At 31.4% G+C, this 16,715-nt stretch overlaps 1 protein-coding gene and 1 long non-coding RNA gene across 2 annotated transcripts; both read left to right on the top strand.

The window, feature by feature from the left end:
- The first annotated feature begins 6,217 nt into the window (after positions 1-6,217).
- LOC101509313 (uncharacterized) lies at positions 6,218-13,630 on the top strand. The gene is made up of 6 exons (XM_004500395.4): positions 6,218-6,797; positions 6,889-7,025; positions 12,415-12,516; positions 12,615-12,735; positions 12,827-12,961; positions 13,041-13,630. The coding sequence occupies exons 1-6, from the start codon at positions 6,233-6,235 to the stop codon at positions 13,421-13,423; spliced, it is 1,443 nt and encodes a 480-aa protein (XP_004500452.2). The 5' UTR covers positions 6,218-6,232; the 3' UTR covers positions 13,424-13,630.
- A 1,063-nt stretch (positions 13,631-14,693) lies between these two features.
- LOC140920571 (uncharacterized) lies at positions 14,694-16,642 on the top strand. Its single transcript, XR_012163269.1, has 2 exons — positions 14,694-14,820; positions 15,184-16,642. It is a non-coding gene; the product is annotated as an uncharacterized lncRNA (long non-coding RNA).
- The last annotated feature ends 73 nt before the right edge of the window (positions 16,643-16,715 follow it).

Here is a 16,715-nt window from a genome sequence, read left to right as displayed (position 1 = left end):
AAAAAATTTTTTATCTTTGTTGTTAATTTTTTTTTTTTTTTTTTTTTTTTTTTAATATGGAATTTGGATCTCCTAACTTTAAATTATCTATTTTGTAGGGACTTTATCTATTTGGATCTTCTAACTTTGAATTATCCTGAGACTATGTAGTTTATCACTTCAACCATAATATTATTAGTTGAATGCTTTTCTAGACTATTGCTAGACTTTAATGTCAACTTTCTCAAATTTTAATGTGAAGTTTGTTAAGATACAAACAAATAAAATAACTTTTTAAATGATTAGAAATACTTTGTTTATGGTTAATTCCATTGGTTTTTATTGAATTTCACATTGTATTATGGATTTGATCTTTAGTGAAATGAAATGATTTTACCGTCTTAAAAAAGTGGTTATGTGATTAAAATATTTTATTACTTTGTTTTTCAATAATAATTGTCTTTTTAGAAAATTAATAACTGTCTTTTTTTTATTTTTTTTTGTGACTTTCTTTTTTTAAAAAAAATATTTTGAATGATTGTAATTTTTTATTTTCAAGACACGATTTTTTTTTTCAATTTAACCTTAAATTAATATGGTATATACATCTCTCAACTCACTGTTATTTCACTATACACATTTATAATAATGATTAACTTCCAATAATTAATATAAATAATTTTACAAATTTTTTTAACACGTTCATTTATTTAATATGTATTTCTTGTGAAAAAGTCTTTAATTACAATTATAATGTAGAAGATGAGATGTGTGAAGTAAATGCTCTATAAATTATTCGTTGATAGAATCAATGTTTTGAAAATCAAACTCTACATAGAAAAACAATTTTTAAAAAGATGTCCCTCAACTGAATTTTTTATTTTCAAATGTCTAAAAGTAAAAAATTGTTTTTTTTTTTAAAAATTAAATCAAACAAATCTTAAATAATTAGTTCAAGATTATATTCTATAAAATTTGGTGTGGTTCATATTCAAAATGAATATACAATACTACTGATATTTAGGTTTGTGCAAAAAATTCGATTACGTGACTCAAATCTAAAACTAGATCAAATCCATTTTAAATATTTGGTTAAAATCAAATGGTTATAATCTGGTTTATTTATGAACCAACTAGATATCCACTTATGTTTTATATTTAGATTTGATTTTTATCCGGTTTCTATCCACTCAACTCTTAAAAATCTTAAATCTCCAAAACGATTCTGATTTTACCATCACCCCCACCAACCTTTCACCTTTCGACAACGTTTTTCGACAATTTATACTAACTTCATTTAATCAATTACTTATTATTAGAGTTGTCAAAAAAAAATTTAAAGCCCCGACTCATTATTTTATTATTATTTGTGGGATTAAGGGAATGACTCATAGGCCTCCGATATTTTGTTAATTTTGAGATTTTATTTTTGAAAAAAATTTCAAATTTATTTTGTTCGAAAAAATATCGGGAAAAAATTAAAAAACTTTTTTTTTCTCTGAATAATTTTAAATCAAAATTTTCCTTAAAAGTTTTAAAAAATTTATCGAAAAAAATTAAAAAAATTTATCAGAAAATTTTAAGAAAATAATTAGAAAAAAAATAAAAATGAATTTTTCGAAACCGGTTGCTTAATTAAAAACCGGTTATTTAACCGTAACCAATTTTACGATTGATTTTATAACTGGTTTTAAACCAAATGACGGATTTGGTTATAAATCTAAATCTATATATTAGTTTTAAAATGGATGTGGTTTGATTATTTAAAAAAAACCAACCATACACAGTTCTATTGATATTTGCTCAAGGGAAGCTTCTTGGATGAAAAGTGTCACATATATATGGTCTACTGTGGTTCAAAACTCTTGTAAAGATTGATGTCTTCTATATACATAGAGTTTCGTGGTATTCCTCATCCTTATGATTTAAAAGACGATCCAATCGGTGTTCTTCAATAAGAAACCAAAGAAACAAATATTAATTAGTGCTTGAAACTTACCTGATATTCGTCTTCTCTTATTTTTATCAAATTGATACAATTTTGATCAAAATATCAGTTGCATCCTACATTTCAATACAAATGTAACCACATCAACCGTCATTGAATTTGGTAAGATTTTCAGACTTTGCTATGTTGTAAATGAGTCACTTTTCTATCCTTACAACTGTTAGGTATTAGACTCCCTTTCTATGTGGAGAAAGATCCAAATATTGTAGTCCATTATATGTCTCATTTATTTAAGTGGAGAGAGATTTTATTAGGATTGTAAGAGAAAGTAGTTTGAAAGAAAAAAAAAGCCACTAAAAAGGGAAAATAAGAGAGTAAACTTTATTCTTGATTTTGTCAAACAAGTCTTAGAAAACATCGATTGCGCATTCGTTAATCGTTGGATTAAGCTTATTTTTGGATAACAAGTTCACAACATAAATATCTTCATTTTCAACGGTCAGGGGTGCTCGCACAATAGAAGGTTTTTGGTTTTATTTTTTTTTATTTTTTAATCTTATTTTCCATTTGTAAGCTTTAGTGCTTTGTTGTTTTGGCTGGTTGTAGGCATAATTTGTGCATTATTTTAAGACTCTCGTGTACCCTTATTTGATTATAGTGGAATTATCTCTTTAGTTTGGATGATTTGTGGTTTTTACCCTTGCATTGAGGGGTTTTCCGTATCAAAATATCAGTTCTTTACGCGCTTTTATTTGATCTATTTGCAGCCATATATTTGTTGTTACTCTTTACGCGTTTTTGCAAGTTGAGAGAATTTTATATTCGCTGTATATTACTTGTTATCGTGTTTCTATGTTTATTCCCATCAGAGTGGATTCATAGCCATTGGTTAAAAGGCTATTTGACTTGTTTGAAAGATGGAGGCAAATGTGAATATAAATATGGTATGCTTGAATGGTATTAATTACCATTTATGGAGGGACAAGATGAAAAATTTGTTATTTGTGAAGAATATGCAGATTCCTATTTTTGGTTCTAAAAAATCAGATGGTAAATCTACGAAGGAATGAGATTTTGAAAATGGACAAGTATGTGGTTTTGTTAGGCAATATGTAGAAGATAATGTTTATAATCATATTGCTAATAAGACAAATGCAAAAACTATGTTGCAAAAGATATAGACTTTGTTTGCCTCTAAATCAGGGAACCATAAATTTTTCTTGCTGAATAGTTTCATAAGTTTGAAGTATAAGGAAGAAACTTCTATTTCAGACCATTTGAGTGAATTTTAGGGACTCCTTGATTAGAGGTCAAGAATGGTTATTAAGTTTGATGATGAGCTCTTGGAACTATTTCTATTATTATCTTTACCGTAGTCTTGGGAGACATTTTGGGTTTCTATAATGGGTTCAGCTCCAAAATGTGTTGTTTCTTTGGAAATAGTTAAGGGTGGTGTTTTGAATGAGGAGATGAGAAGGAAGGCACATGGTTATTCATCTCAATTTGAAGTTCTTGTCACTGAAAATAGGGGAAAAGTCAGAAAAAAGAATCGAAGAGTGGTAGAGAAAATAACATAAACAAGTCCAAGTTTAGATACAAAAAGATTAAAGGAAAGAAGAGAAAGCAGAAACAAAGGTTGTGACGATGATAATGATGATGTCCTTGTTACTATGAATACTAGTGATGATCTTGTTATTCTTCGTGATCATGAGTCAACTAATCTTGTATCTAATGAGAGCATGTAGACAATTGATAGTGGTGATACACTACATGTTACACTAAGGAATGAGTTCTTCACATCTTATACTTCATATTCTTTGTAGTTTTGAAGATGGATAATGATGGTGTATCCAATGTAATTGGTGTTGGTGATGTATGCTTGCAAACCAATATGACAATGCAATTGTTGCTTAAATGAGTCAAACATGCTCTATATGCTTTAATTTGATCTTTGTGTATATGCTTTATGATAAAGATTTTGATAATCATTTTGTTTCTAGAAAGTATAAAATCAACAAAGGCTATATGGTTGTGGCTATAGGGGAGAAAATTAGTAAATTGTATTGGCCAAAAGCTTTGGTTGCTAAAGATAGTTTGAATGTCGAGGATATAGAAACATCTTTGTGGCATCGAAGACTTAGCCATATCAGTGAAAAAAGTTAAATTTAACCAGAAAAGATGTGCTTCTAGGATTAAAGAATGTAGATTTGAAGAAATATTCTCACTGTATGGTTGGCAAACAAACTAGAGTATCATTCAAAAGATATTTTCCCTCTAGAAAGTCAAAGTTTCTTTAGTTGGTACATTATAACATTTGTGGCCCTTTAAAAGTAAAATCTTTAAGTGGTGCATTTTGTTTCGTTACTTTTATTGAGATTGTTCTAGGAAACTATGAGTTTATGCTTTAAAGACAAAAGACCAAGTGTTAAAGAAGTTCAAACAATTTCATGCTTTGGTTTAGAGGCAGACACACAAGAAGCTGAAACATGTTCATACTGATAACGATGATGAGTATTGTGGAACTTTTGATGTCTATTACAAACATTAGAGTATAGCACATGAAAAGATTCCTCTTAAAACTCCTCAGTTGAATGGTTTAGTAGAGAGGATGAATCGAACACTTGTTGAGAGAGTGAATTGTATGCTATTTGAAGTTAAGTTGTCTAAATGTTTTTGAGGTGAGGAATTGTACTTGGCGGTACATGTTAAGAATTTGTTTAGCTTCTCCTACGGATTTCATGGCAAAGTACTCTCTCAACTGATTCTTTAACTTGTCAACCTTGGAAAAAAATTTCCCAACAATAAGCATGTCATCAACATATAATAACAGGATCGTTAGAAAATTTTCTAACAAAAACACATCTTTATATTTATAATGATGCTGCAATAATTATATTCAATGTCTAGAAAGTTGTATTGACTACGACTACTAACAATTAATCTAGGATGTTGCACAATCAAAAAATAATTAAAACATGTACTGAATTTTAACAATATATATTAAATAACTTAAAAAATTTTCAAGTCAATATCTTCTCCTAACATGTAGATGAATTTATAATTCTTTTAACATATATACCACACAAATCAATGACTTCTTCTCCCAATACAAAATTTGTAATGTCATTTCATTCTCTATATCATTTTCAGATTTCGTCACATTCTCTCATTACACTTTTTACATCATATGGTTGAAATTAAAGGGAAAAAGTTTAAAAAGGTTAGGCACAATGGCACATCATATGATTACATTCCATGGCACTTTTCATATTGTCATGTCATTCTCTATTTCTGTCATTATTTTTTCACATCACATCCTTTAAAGAACATAAAATCATGATTCATTTTTTAATACAAAATTTTACGTTGTCACGTTATTTATTATTATTTTTACAAATCATATTCTTTAAAATCATGCAAATTGATGACTCATTTTTTTTATACAAAATATTATTCTCTCATTTGTTTTTTCTTCACATCCTTACGATTATGCAATTCAATGACTATTTTTTTTCATTGTCTTTTTACATAGTATCACATTAGGTTCTTTAAGATTACCAAAGTTGTATGTTAGTTTTTTTTTTTTCATTAATTTTCAGCCACATCACAACATTTTAAATCATATAAAATGGTTATTATATATTTTCAATACAAAAATCGGTATTATTATGTCATTCTTATTATTTAAAAAAGTCTTCAAATCAATTTTTCATCCAAAATGCATAAGGGCAAATTTATAATTATTGTTGTCTATATAGACAAATCAATAACTCATTATATTACAAAAGTTTATATTATCATGTCATTTTATCATTATCTAAAATCATGTAAATCAATGATTCATTTCATCAATACAAATGTTTATATTTTCACCCTCCCATTACTTTTCACATCACATCTTTTAAATCACACAAATTAATGACTCTTTTTTTTAATTAGAAAACTTTATTTTTCTTGTTACCTTCTCATTAAAGTGTTATTTAAAATTAAGTCTTTAAACAACTTTCTCATCAAAATGCATATAAATTTGTAATTCTTTAAACCTATTTACTACAATAAATGCCCAATTTACTTCATCTAATTAAATTGAGATCTTATTTAATTTAAGAAATGATATTATCATACTGCTAATTGATTTTATGTACATACATGTAGGAATTAAGTGGGAATGTGAATAATTTTCTCACTTTGGTAGGCCTCAGAGCATATGATTTGAAAGTAGAAAATATATATTTTCTCAAGGAAGTATATGGACAACAAATGAACTTGGGTTTCACATTCATTAAGTTGAAGAATTTGTATAGGATGACGTGTCTTTTTGTGGGTCCCAAAAATTCATTAGCGCTCAAAAACCTTAGATGGTTAAAAATCTCAGAATGTGAAAAATTGGAAATTGTTTTCTCCGTTGCTGTTATAAGATATTTACCACAATTGAAAAGTCTAATAATAGAACAATGCGAAGAGTTGAAACAGATCATTGAAGATGACTTGGAGAATCAAAAGACTTCAAATTCCTTGTCTTCAGAAACATGCTTCCCAAAGCTAGAAGTACTTTATGTAGCAAAGTGCAACAAGTTGAAAAGTGTCTTTCCAGACTCCATATGTAAAAAGCTTCCTGAGTTAAAGCTGCTGATAATAATAGTAGCAGATGAGCTAGAGGAAATATTCAAAAGTGAAGGTCATCACAAAGTTGAAATTCCAAATCTGAAAGTTGTAACATTTTACAAACTACCAAGCCTCTGCGATTCCCAGGGAATTCCATTTCAGGCTGTTAAAAGTCGTTTTGTACAGGATTGTCAAAAACTCTCGCTCACTTCAGCATTTACACACCACACTTTTAGTGACATCATTCGTTTATGTTTCAACTCCGGTACACCCAGTTGTTTTCTAAACTATTACATGTTCGCTGTAAATATTACATATGCTTGATTCTAATGATGTTTTTCTATGATGATATTTAGAGATACATGATGAAGCCTATACATTTTCGATGAGTCTATTTAAAAAGTTACAACAAGAGTCTGAAGGCCACCATACTAGTAATGAGAATCCAAGTGCAGATTTTGCAGCATCAGAATTCGAGTTGACTTCTTCACAGGTCAATACCAATCTATATATTCTATCCACAAATGAATACAATTATCACCATGACATTCATTGTCTTTGAATCAAACATGCTTATTTTTGTGCAGATCAAAATGAAACCTGTTAACAATGAAAAGAGGAAGAAGAGAAACAACCACTCTAGGATTTCATAACATAGAATGAACCACACTTAAGTTAATAGGGTTACAATGAGTATATACAAAAGAATAGAAATGTCTAAAATACCCTTACTACTAATATATAATAACATTATCTAACAACTCCCATCAAACTCACGATGCATTAACATGGAGCATCGAGAGTTTGTCAACTAGAAAATGGAAACGTTTAATAGAATGCATCTTTGTGAACAAATCAGCAATCTGTAAAGAAGAAGAGACAAATGGTAGAGTAATGGTTCCATGTTGAAGATGATGACGAGTAAGATGACAACCAATCTCAATGTGTTTGGTGCGTTCATGAAAGACCGAGTTGTGAGCAATTTGAATAGCACTCTTGTTATCGCAGTGCATCGGAGTTGGCTCAGAAAAAGAGATACCTATATCAGACAAAAGCCAACGCAACCAAATTATTTCAGCGGTAGTGGATGCCATATCACGATACTCAGCTTCTGTAGAGGAGCGAGAGACAATGTCTTGTTTCTTACACTTCTAAGAAATAAGAGAGTCTCCAAGAAAGATACAAAATTCTGTGGTGGATTTATGATCAGTGGTGTCACCAGCCAATTCAACATCATAATAAGCGCGTAACTCCAATGAGGATGACGATGAAAAGAGAAGGCTTTGAAATTGAGTTCCTCGTAGATAACGAAGAATCCGAAGAACTGTTGCCCAATGTACTGTAGTGGGAGACACAACAAACTGACCAATAACATGAACATCATAAGCAATGTCAGGTCTGGTAATCGTAAGATACACTAAGCTGCCAACCAAAGTACGATACAAAGTGGAATCTGGTAAAGGAACACCATCCGAGGGAGCATATTTCACATTCAACTCAAGAGGAGTATATGCCGCTCTAGTATCAGAAAGACGAGTCTGATCAAGAATGTTGGCAATGTACTTGGAATGAGAAAGAAGGTAGCCTCTAGGAGAGTAGGCAACTTCAATCCCCAAGAAATAGCGAAGAGTTCCCAAGTCCTTCATCTCAAACTGTTTGGCTAACTGCAATTTCAACTCATTGATTCCACTAACATCATCACCTGTAATAATCATATCATCAACATATAGGGAAAGTATAATGCGACCATAAGTGGTGGACCTTATAAACAATGCAAAATCATGTTCACTAGAGCGAAAACCAAGAAAAGTGATTACAGTAGAGAATTTTTCAAACCAAGCTCGAGGAGCCTGTTTAAGACCATATAGAGTCTTTGTAACTTACATATTTCCCCTTGATTATGAGAAACTCCTTGTGGAGGGACCATATAGACTTCTTCATGAATCTCACCATTTAAAAAAAGCATTTTTGACATCCATTTGGGAAATATGACATTGACGAATAGATGCAACTGCAATAAGAGTACCAATAGTGGTCATCTTAGCTACAAGAGCAAAAGTTTTTTCATAATTCATACCATATTGTTGAGAGAAACCCTTAGCAACAAGACGTGCTTTGTAGCGCTCAACTGACCCATCAAACTTAGTTTTGATCTTGTATACCCAACGAGACCCAATAGCACGTTTTCCAGGAGGAAGAGGTACTAATTCCCAAGTGTTGGTTTTATGTAATGCATATAGTTATTCTGCCATAGCATGCTACCAAAGAGGATCAAGAACAACCTCTTTATAGGAAGAGGGCTCAAACAAACTGTGAATAGAGGTTAAGAAAGAAGAAAATGAAGCTGAGTAAGTGGAATAGACAAAATCAGGTAATTGAATAGACTTACGTTGACGAGAGGGGTAACGAGGAGGATCAACAATTGCAGGAGGTGGTTGGACAGCTGGGGGGACAAGAGGGATGTCATCATGTGGAGTAGTATTATTTGTCCTGCAATTCTCAATATTACAATCACTAGAAGCGCTATCATTAGGACCAAACGAATCAATATGAGTTAGTTCAAAACTCTTAGTAATCTGAGAATTAGAGGAAATAGAGTAAAAATGGATGTGCTCAAGAAAAACAACATTACGAGATACATAAAGTTTTCTTGCATGAGGATCATAACAACGATAACCCTTTTGACCATCCCCATAACCAAGAAAAACACACATGGCTGAACGAGAAGACAACTTACTACGCTCTACTTGAGGGCGAAGAACAAAACAAGTAGAACCAAAAACTTTTGAACAATAGTAGTCAGGGGTAGAAGCATACAATTTTTCAAAGGGAGACAAACCTGATATGATAGAGGATGGAATTCTATTAATAGCATGAACAACAGTAAGAACTGTTTCTCCCCAAAACTCACTAGGAACTGAAGCGGACAACAAAAGGGAACGAGCAGTCTCTACAATGTGACAGTGTTTCCTTTCAACAACTCCATTTTGTTGAGGAGTGTCAGTACAAGATGTTTGGTGGAGGGTGTCATCATAAGCAAGTAATTCAGAAAATTTATTAGAGGTATATTCACCACCTAAATCACAACGAAAACACTTTATAACATAATTATGTTGAGTTTTGACCATTACACAAAATATATGATAAATGTCAAAAAATTCAGACCAAATTTTCATAAGATAAACCCAAAAATAACGAGTGTAATCATCAATAAACGAAACATAATATCTAGATCCACCTTTGATGAGAACTGGTGATGGACCCCAAACATCAGAGTGAACTAAATCAAAAGGCGCATATGAAACAGAAACACTTTTACTAAATGGTAAAGCTGGAAATTTAACAAGTTTACAACCACAACAATTTGAGATATCACAGGTTTGTAACTTTCCTAAGGCTCCAGTAGAAGCCAAATATTTTAATCTAGAAGCAGAAACATGTCCAAGGCGAGATTACCATAAATAAAAACTAGAAGATAAGGAATTCAAGCGAAAACTAGATAATAAGTCAGCAGCAGTAGTTGTTGAGGCTGCAGTATCTGGGAGTCGTAGGTCATCCAAAACATAAAGTCTCCCCTGTCTATGGCATATCCCAATCAGCCTCCCGGAATGTGGATCTTGCACACAACAAGAAGTGGAAGAAAACATAACCGAATAACCGAAATCACATATTTGACTAACAGAAGCAATTCAAAGTAAGATTAGGAATATAATAAACATTAGAAAGAGACAATTTAGGTGTGGAGACAGAACCAATGCCTGCTAGTGGCATAGAAGTGCCATCAGCAGTCATAACCGACACAGACGAGGCAGGTTTCACAGACACAAAAGATTTATCATCGTATGTCATATGATGAGATGCTCCAGAATCAAGAATCCATATGGAAGGAGATATACCTGACATACCAGAGGAGTTCAAACCTTTAGAAGAGGTGGCAGACATGGCATGTGATTGAGTGGCAAGAAGTCTTTGAAGTTGTTCTGCAATATCAGATATTTGGGAAGCACTCTCAGATGAGTATACAGAACCAGAACTAGAGTCAATGGTAGGAGGAGCAGAAGCAACAACATTGGACGATGGCCCCCTAAAATTCTTCTTATGTGTTCTCCCCAATTTCGGACAACGTGCTTTCCAATGACCTTTTTCTTTGCGATATATCTGACATACCAGAGGAGTTCAAACCTTTAGAAGAGGTGGTAGATATGGCATATGATCGAGTGGCAAGAAGTCTTTGAAGTTGTTCTACAATATCAAATATTTGGGAAGCAGTCTCAAATGAGTATACAGAACCAGAACTAGAGCCAATGGTAGGAGGAGCAGAAGCAACAACATTGGACGATGGTCACCTAAAATTCTTCTTATGTGTTCTCCCCAATTTCAGACAATAAGCTTTCCAATGACCTTTTTCTTTGCAAAATGCACATTCATCATTACCAAGCCCAACTCTCCCTTGAGATGTTTTTTTTTCTAAACAGGAGCAACAAAAACAGATGGAGGAGTTGAGAGAATTCCCTTATCTAACACACCAGAATGAGTCTTAAGTGTGATTTTTTCTGCCAACAATTCACTAACTACTAATTCAACATTAGGAAGGGGGGAACGATGCAAAATACCCCCACGAAGGCCCTCAAAATCATCACGAAGAGCCATCAGAACCAAACCAGAAATTGCTCATTTCTTTGATCAATGTATGCTTTGACAACTTTCAACTCAGGTGATTCCATAAGAGCCAATTGATCCCACAGATTAGTCATTTCCGAATAGAATTCCTAAATGATCATATTGTTCTGCTTAAGGGCTCTAATATCACTTTCCAACTGATAACGTTTTGCAAAGTTAAAATGAACATACAAACGTTTCAAGTGATCCCGAATCTCTTTAGCAGTATCATATTTTGCTAGTTGTACTCCTATAGACAACTCAACAGAATTATTAATCCAAGTAACAGAATTATTAAACTTTCCATGTTTTCAGATATTTTGCATATTGAGTTTCATCCTTTTTATCTGTAGGCTTAATAGAAGTTTCATCAACAAAACCCCACATATCTTTTCCAATCAAAAAATTTTTCATCACATAACTCCAATAAGAGTAATTTTTTCCATTGAGGTGAACACTAACAGCTTGAAGAGAATCATCCTTAGCACCATCCATAACAAATAATGATAGGAAAATACGACAAACACAATCATTGAGACAAAATAAATTAGGGATAAACTGATGCTGTGCGAGCACGATTTCTCCCCCTCCAGATGTTGTTTTTTCGATCCAACCGTTGAAGACAAAGAACTGAATATTGCGAATCTGCTGTTCAAAAATCAGCCCGATCCAACGGTTGACGAATGCGCAATCGATGTTTTTCAGAAACTGATTTAACAAAATCGGGAATAGGGTTACTCTTCTTTTTTCTCTTTTGGTGGTTGTCTTTTCTATCAAAACAGTCTCTCTCTTCTTTACAGTAGATCCCAACATCAACCAAAGCTCTGATACCATGTTAACAATGAAAAGAGGAAGAAGAGAAAGAACCACTCTAGGGTTTCATAACATAGAATGAATCAAACTTAAGTTAATAGGGTTACAATGAGTATATATATATATATATAAGAGAATAGAGATGTCTAAAATACCCTTACTACTAATATATAATAACATTATCTAACAAAACCAACACCAGAGACCCAAAATGAATTTGTTGAAAATGTTCTCGGCTTAGAGATTCCATCAGTAACAATATTACCAACAAATTCTCAAGTAATTTGTTGACCATGTCAAATTCCCTTGGATACTCCTCTCCATAATATTCATTCATTAGTCTAGGGCCTTACTTAAAAATGGATGTAATTAATAATTTAATATCATTAATGCATCTCTTCTTGTTACAGGAGTTGATGAATAAAAAATCAATGGATGAACAATGTTTGATGAACCAACAACATCCACTTGGAGAAATTGACACTACCGTCCAACATTCCCACGGAAATAATGTAATATATAGTACCACCTCATTGTGCATATAAAGTTAAAATGCAAATATTAACAATTTATAGAAGTTGATATTGTTTAATTATTTTAATATGTGTAGGAATATGGTGATGGGAAAATAGCCATACCTTCTTTTTCAATTTCCAATACAGAGCCGCATACCATAGAAGATGTTGATCTTGAAGACTCTCAGAAAACAACTCAGACTAATAATAATCAAGGTGAAGTTTTGTTTGATTAATTTTCTTTTCCTATGTTTTTCCTCATCACCCTTTTGTTGTTGAACTCTTTACTTTTCCACATGTTGTTTAGTTTCTCTAAATGATGAAGCTTTCAAGAAAGTAAGCTCAAATATTGAGGAACAATTTCCTAAGGCTGATGAAATAATAGTTTCCAAATCTAAACCATCTCCTATTGCATCTCAGCTTCCTTCAATGCCTTCAAAAGGTATTTAATTGCTTCATTTTATTTTTAATTATTTTTCTTGTTTTCAAATAGGCATAATGATTCTTTCCTATAATTTCAGGGGACCCTTCTCAAATAATGGAAGACTTAAGTACTCATTCTCTTGTCATGAGGGAGCTTGAGCAACTAGTCTCCATGAAGCATTTGGCTTATGAGAACTTATCTTTGTTGACTGATTTCCTAGTAAAGCACCCTTCTGTTCGTTTAAAGGACCCTTCACTGAGAAATAGATACAAGGGTTGTGCCTACAATTTACTAGCTGAGCTATTAAAGTTTCTCCAAACCCATAGTGTGTTAGATGCATCAGGGTCATTCCATTCTGAATTTGTGGAGCTGTTACTAGATGCACGCAACTTTGGTTTTGATAAGGATTGGTTGGATGGTGTTGAGAAGCGCGCTTTGTTTCCTGAATTACAAGTATCTCAAGAAGCGTTGCAAAAATGATATTTATGTGCTCCAATTGTCTATTAGACTAAATATATTTATGTGTACATCTATTCCTTCATTGTTATGTTTTTCATTGTGTGAGCTTTTATCCTTCTATATATTGTCTAATCGTTGGGTATAATGTTTCTTCATTTGTTATCTAAAATGAACTAAATTGTTTTATTATGTCGTGTTTTTAAAAATAATATTGATTGTTGTATGTCACATTGATGAAGTTATTTTGCTAAATTTTAGTCTTTGTGTAGGTAGTTTAGTTGATGAACTTTGGAACGTTGAAGAAGATGTATTAAGATGGAGAATTCAAATTCAAACCTTAAAAATTATCATAACCACTAATTTCTAACATTTGTCCATAAAATTTTTTTGCTAAATTTTACTTGCAATTTGATTGGAGAATCATATTCTATGGTACTTTTTGCTATGTGTTTTGGTGCCAATTATTTTAAATGAATTGAAAAATGGAAAAACAGAAAATGAAGGAATAAGCTTGAAATTAATTGACATAAAATAAGAAATAAAAACATTGAACATCACTAGCAACCAATTTTATTCATCTAGTTTTATTCTTTTCCCAATTAAAATAGTAGACTCAAATTTTATTGTAACACTTAATATTTTTGCTTCTTTACACTTCAACTAGTAAAATACTCGTATTTCTGTACGGGTACTGTGTTATTACTTTATTTTTCTCTTAAGTAATAATTAAAAAAATCAAATAAAAAATAACTCTTCTTTATGGTGTAGATAAAAGGATTTAATTTATTTGAATTATTAATGTTTAAATAAAATTAAAAATAATAATGAGTTGTAGTATTTTATTTTTGTGCATTTTCAAGAAAAATATATTTGATCACTAATACACTAGATATTTCAATTGATATTTTGTATATATCTTAAATATTTAATTATAACAAATATTTATTCAGTAGTATTTTTATGTATCAATTATGCGTGTTTTATTTAATAAATTTCAAAAGTTTAAATAAAAATGAGTTTAAAAATTTTGGTGGTTTTTGAAATATTCCTTATTTCAAAAATTTCAAATTCTTCAAATTTTTTGAAAATAGTAGGAAAAGAAAAAGTATTTGTCGTGTGTTACTCTTTGAACCCTAACAATAGAAGAAGGAAGAAGAACCTAATCGCCCATTCTGTATTCTATTCTGTATGTCAAGGAAGGAATCTGTGCGTTTCTTAGCTTACTATCATCACTCAATCTACTTTACTTGTTCTATTAATATCTATATTCTTCTTCTCATCTTCCTACTTTACTTTTTCTCTTTTTCTACCATAAATTTATTATTCCATTCAACATTATTTCCCTTATTCTCTTTCTGCTACTTCATTCAACTAACTGCAAATTTCTTCATACCACTTCACCATTCTCTCAAAATCAGGTAAATACAATTCAACACACAATCTCATTATTTTTTTTATTTTATTTTATTGTTTACTTCTGTTTAATTTTTAGACTAGTCAACGTTTTAACATTAGTTAATTGATTCATGCTTATTCTATTTTTCTCGATTCACTAGCATTGTAGTTATATATATCTAACATAACCTTAAAAGTTCTGATGAAATTCAAGGAACAATTAGAAAGGTTGAAGATAGCTCTTCTTGAGATATCAAGGAATAATAATGTTGAATTACAAAGAAAGGAGGATGAATGGCCTCTCTCAATATATATATATATAGCAGAACAAATACACTAAGCAAGTAAACAAAAATAAGATAACTAACATAATCTTCTCATAACAGAAAAACAGAAAGTTATGAAGAGAGGATAATACAAAATAGATGGGAGTCCAACCGAAACTGCCATATCTGACCACCAAAAAGCATGTATACTGGCGGTTGAGATTGGTTTATTGGATTGTCGGTTTCAATTTTTAGTTACATATGAGTGGAGAAGGCCGGCTTCGAGCTCTAAAAAGAAACCCATCGGTGTCTGAAACCAATCGAAAATCTAGGTAGGTAATGCCAGACAGTGATGCATTGTGGCCAACCTCGAAAACCGAAATAGTGGGTTGTGAGATACCGCGATTACCTCTATTTTTGAGATAAATTACATGAATAATACTATATAAACATGAAAAATTAAACAATGTTTCAAACTCATAAACATGAAAAATTAAACAATGTTTCAAACTCATAAACATTCATAAATAGTAATAAAAAACCTCTAATCTTAATCAAAACATTCATTTAAATACTAAATATCATTATCTTCTTCAACATAGAGTAATAAAATAACAAAATACTAAAATGCATGTGTAAAATATGTTTTCTGTATTTCTCATGTGTCTCAAACAAGATCACACATCTTCTATTTATAATAAGGTTACAATAATTACATTCAAATACTAGAAACTAGTATTTGACTAGGAGTTCTACCAATGAACCTAGGAAACTATAAGGTCAAAGAATAATAAATCATGCTTTAAATTCTAACACTCCTCCTTAAGCTGGAGCATACATATCATATGCACCAAACATGTTACATATAGATTCAACTCTAGGACCCCTAAGTGGCTTAGTGAACATGTCAACTAATTGATCATTTGAACCAACAAAATTAGTTGGGATTTCTCCAGAAAGAACTTTGTTTCTTAAAAAATGACAATCGATTTCTATGTGCTTCGTTCTCTCATGGAAGACCATATTGAAAGCAATATGAAGTGCAGCTTGGTTATCACAAATTAGTTTCATTACGAAAGAGATGGAAGCGACGACGAAACAAATTATGCAGCATGTTAAAGAATTTTCCCGTGCGTTGTCGGATCTCTTACGACACAAAGGCCACTGATGACTGGGGGTGAGTGATGCGGCGTGGCGAGCGAAGATGAATTTCATCATGCAGCGGCGACTATTAATTCTAATCCTAAGGAAAAAAAAACTATTTATTGATCTAGTTTGTTGGTATGGTTTTCTAGGTTGTTTGATAAACCATGATATGAGTTTTGTATTATGTTACAATGAGGTGAAGTTTGTTTTAATTGGTGATTGGTTTATAAGTATGATTATTTATATTTTTTTTAATATGTGTGTTGCAAAACAATTTTAGGAACATGGCCAATAGATTAAAAATATGAAAGTTTAGCATAAGAGTTTCTTTTGCAGAAAAACTAAACTGTAATTTTTTTTTTTATACAAAAGGAAGCAATAATAATAATAAGAAAATAAGAGGAGGATAAGAACATAGATACTTATTGCTGAATTGGTTTTGCTGGATTGATGTTATCAAAGTTCAAATTGTCTACTCATCCATATTTTTGCCTATTATTCTCTCT

The sequence above is a fragment of the Cicer arietinum genome, chromosome 5, assembly GCF_000331145.2.
Source record: "Cicer arietinum cultivar CDC Frontier isolate Library 1 chromosome 5, Cicar.CDCFrontier_v2.0, whole genome shotgun sequence".
Classification (NCBI taxonomy): Eukaryota; Viridiplantae; Streptophyta; class Magnoliopsida; order Fabales; family Fabaceae; genus Cicer; species Cicer arietinum.
This window is presented reverse-complemented; position numbering and strand designations above follow the sequence as displayed.

What these genes read in the sequence shown, in the direction of transcription:
- LOC101509313 (XM_004500395.4), top strand. Translation starts at nt 6,233, where the DNA reads ATGACGTGTCTTTTTGTGGGTCCCAAAAATTCATTAGCGCTCAAAAAC. An exon ending in TCGTTTATGTTTCAACTCCG is followed by an intron (nt 6,798 to 6,888) that starts GTACACCCAGTT and finishes GATGATATTTAG; the next exon opens with AGATACATGATGAAGCCTAT. An exon ending in TCGAGTTGACTTCTTCACAG is followed by an intron (nt 7,026 to 12,414) that starts GTCAATACCAAT and finishes TTCTTGTTACAG; the next exon opens with GAGTTGATGAATAAAAAATC.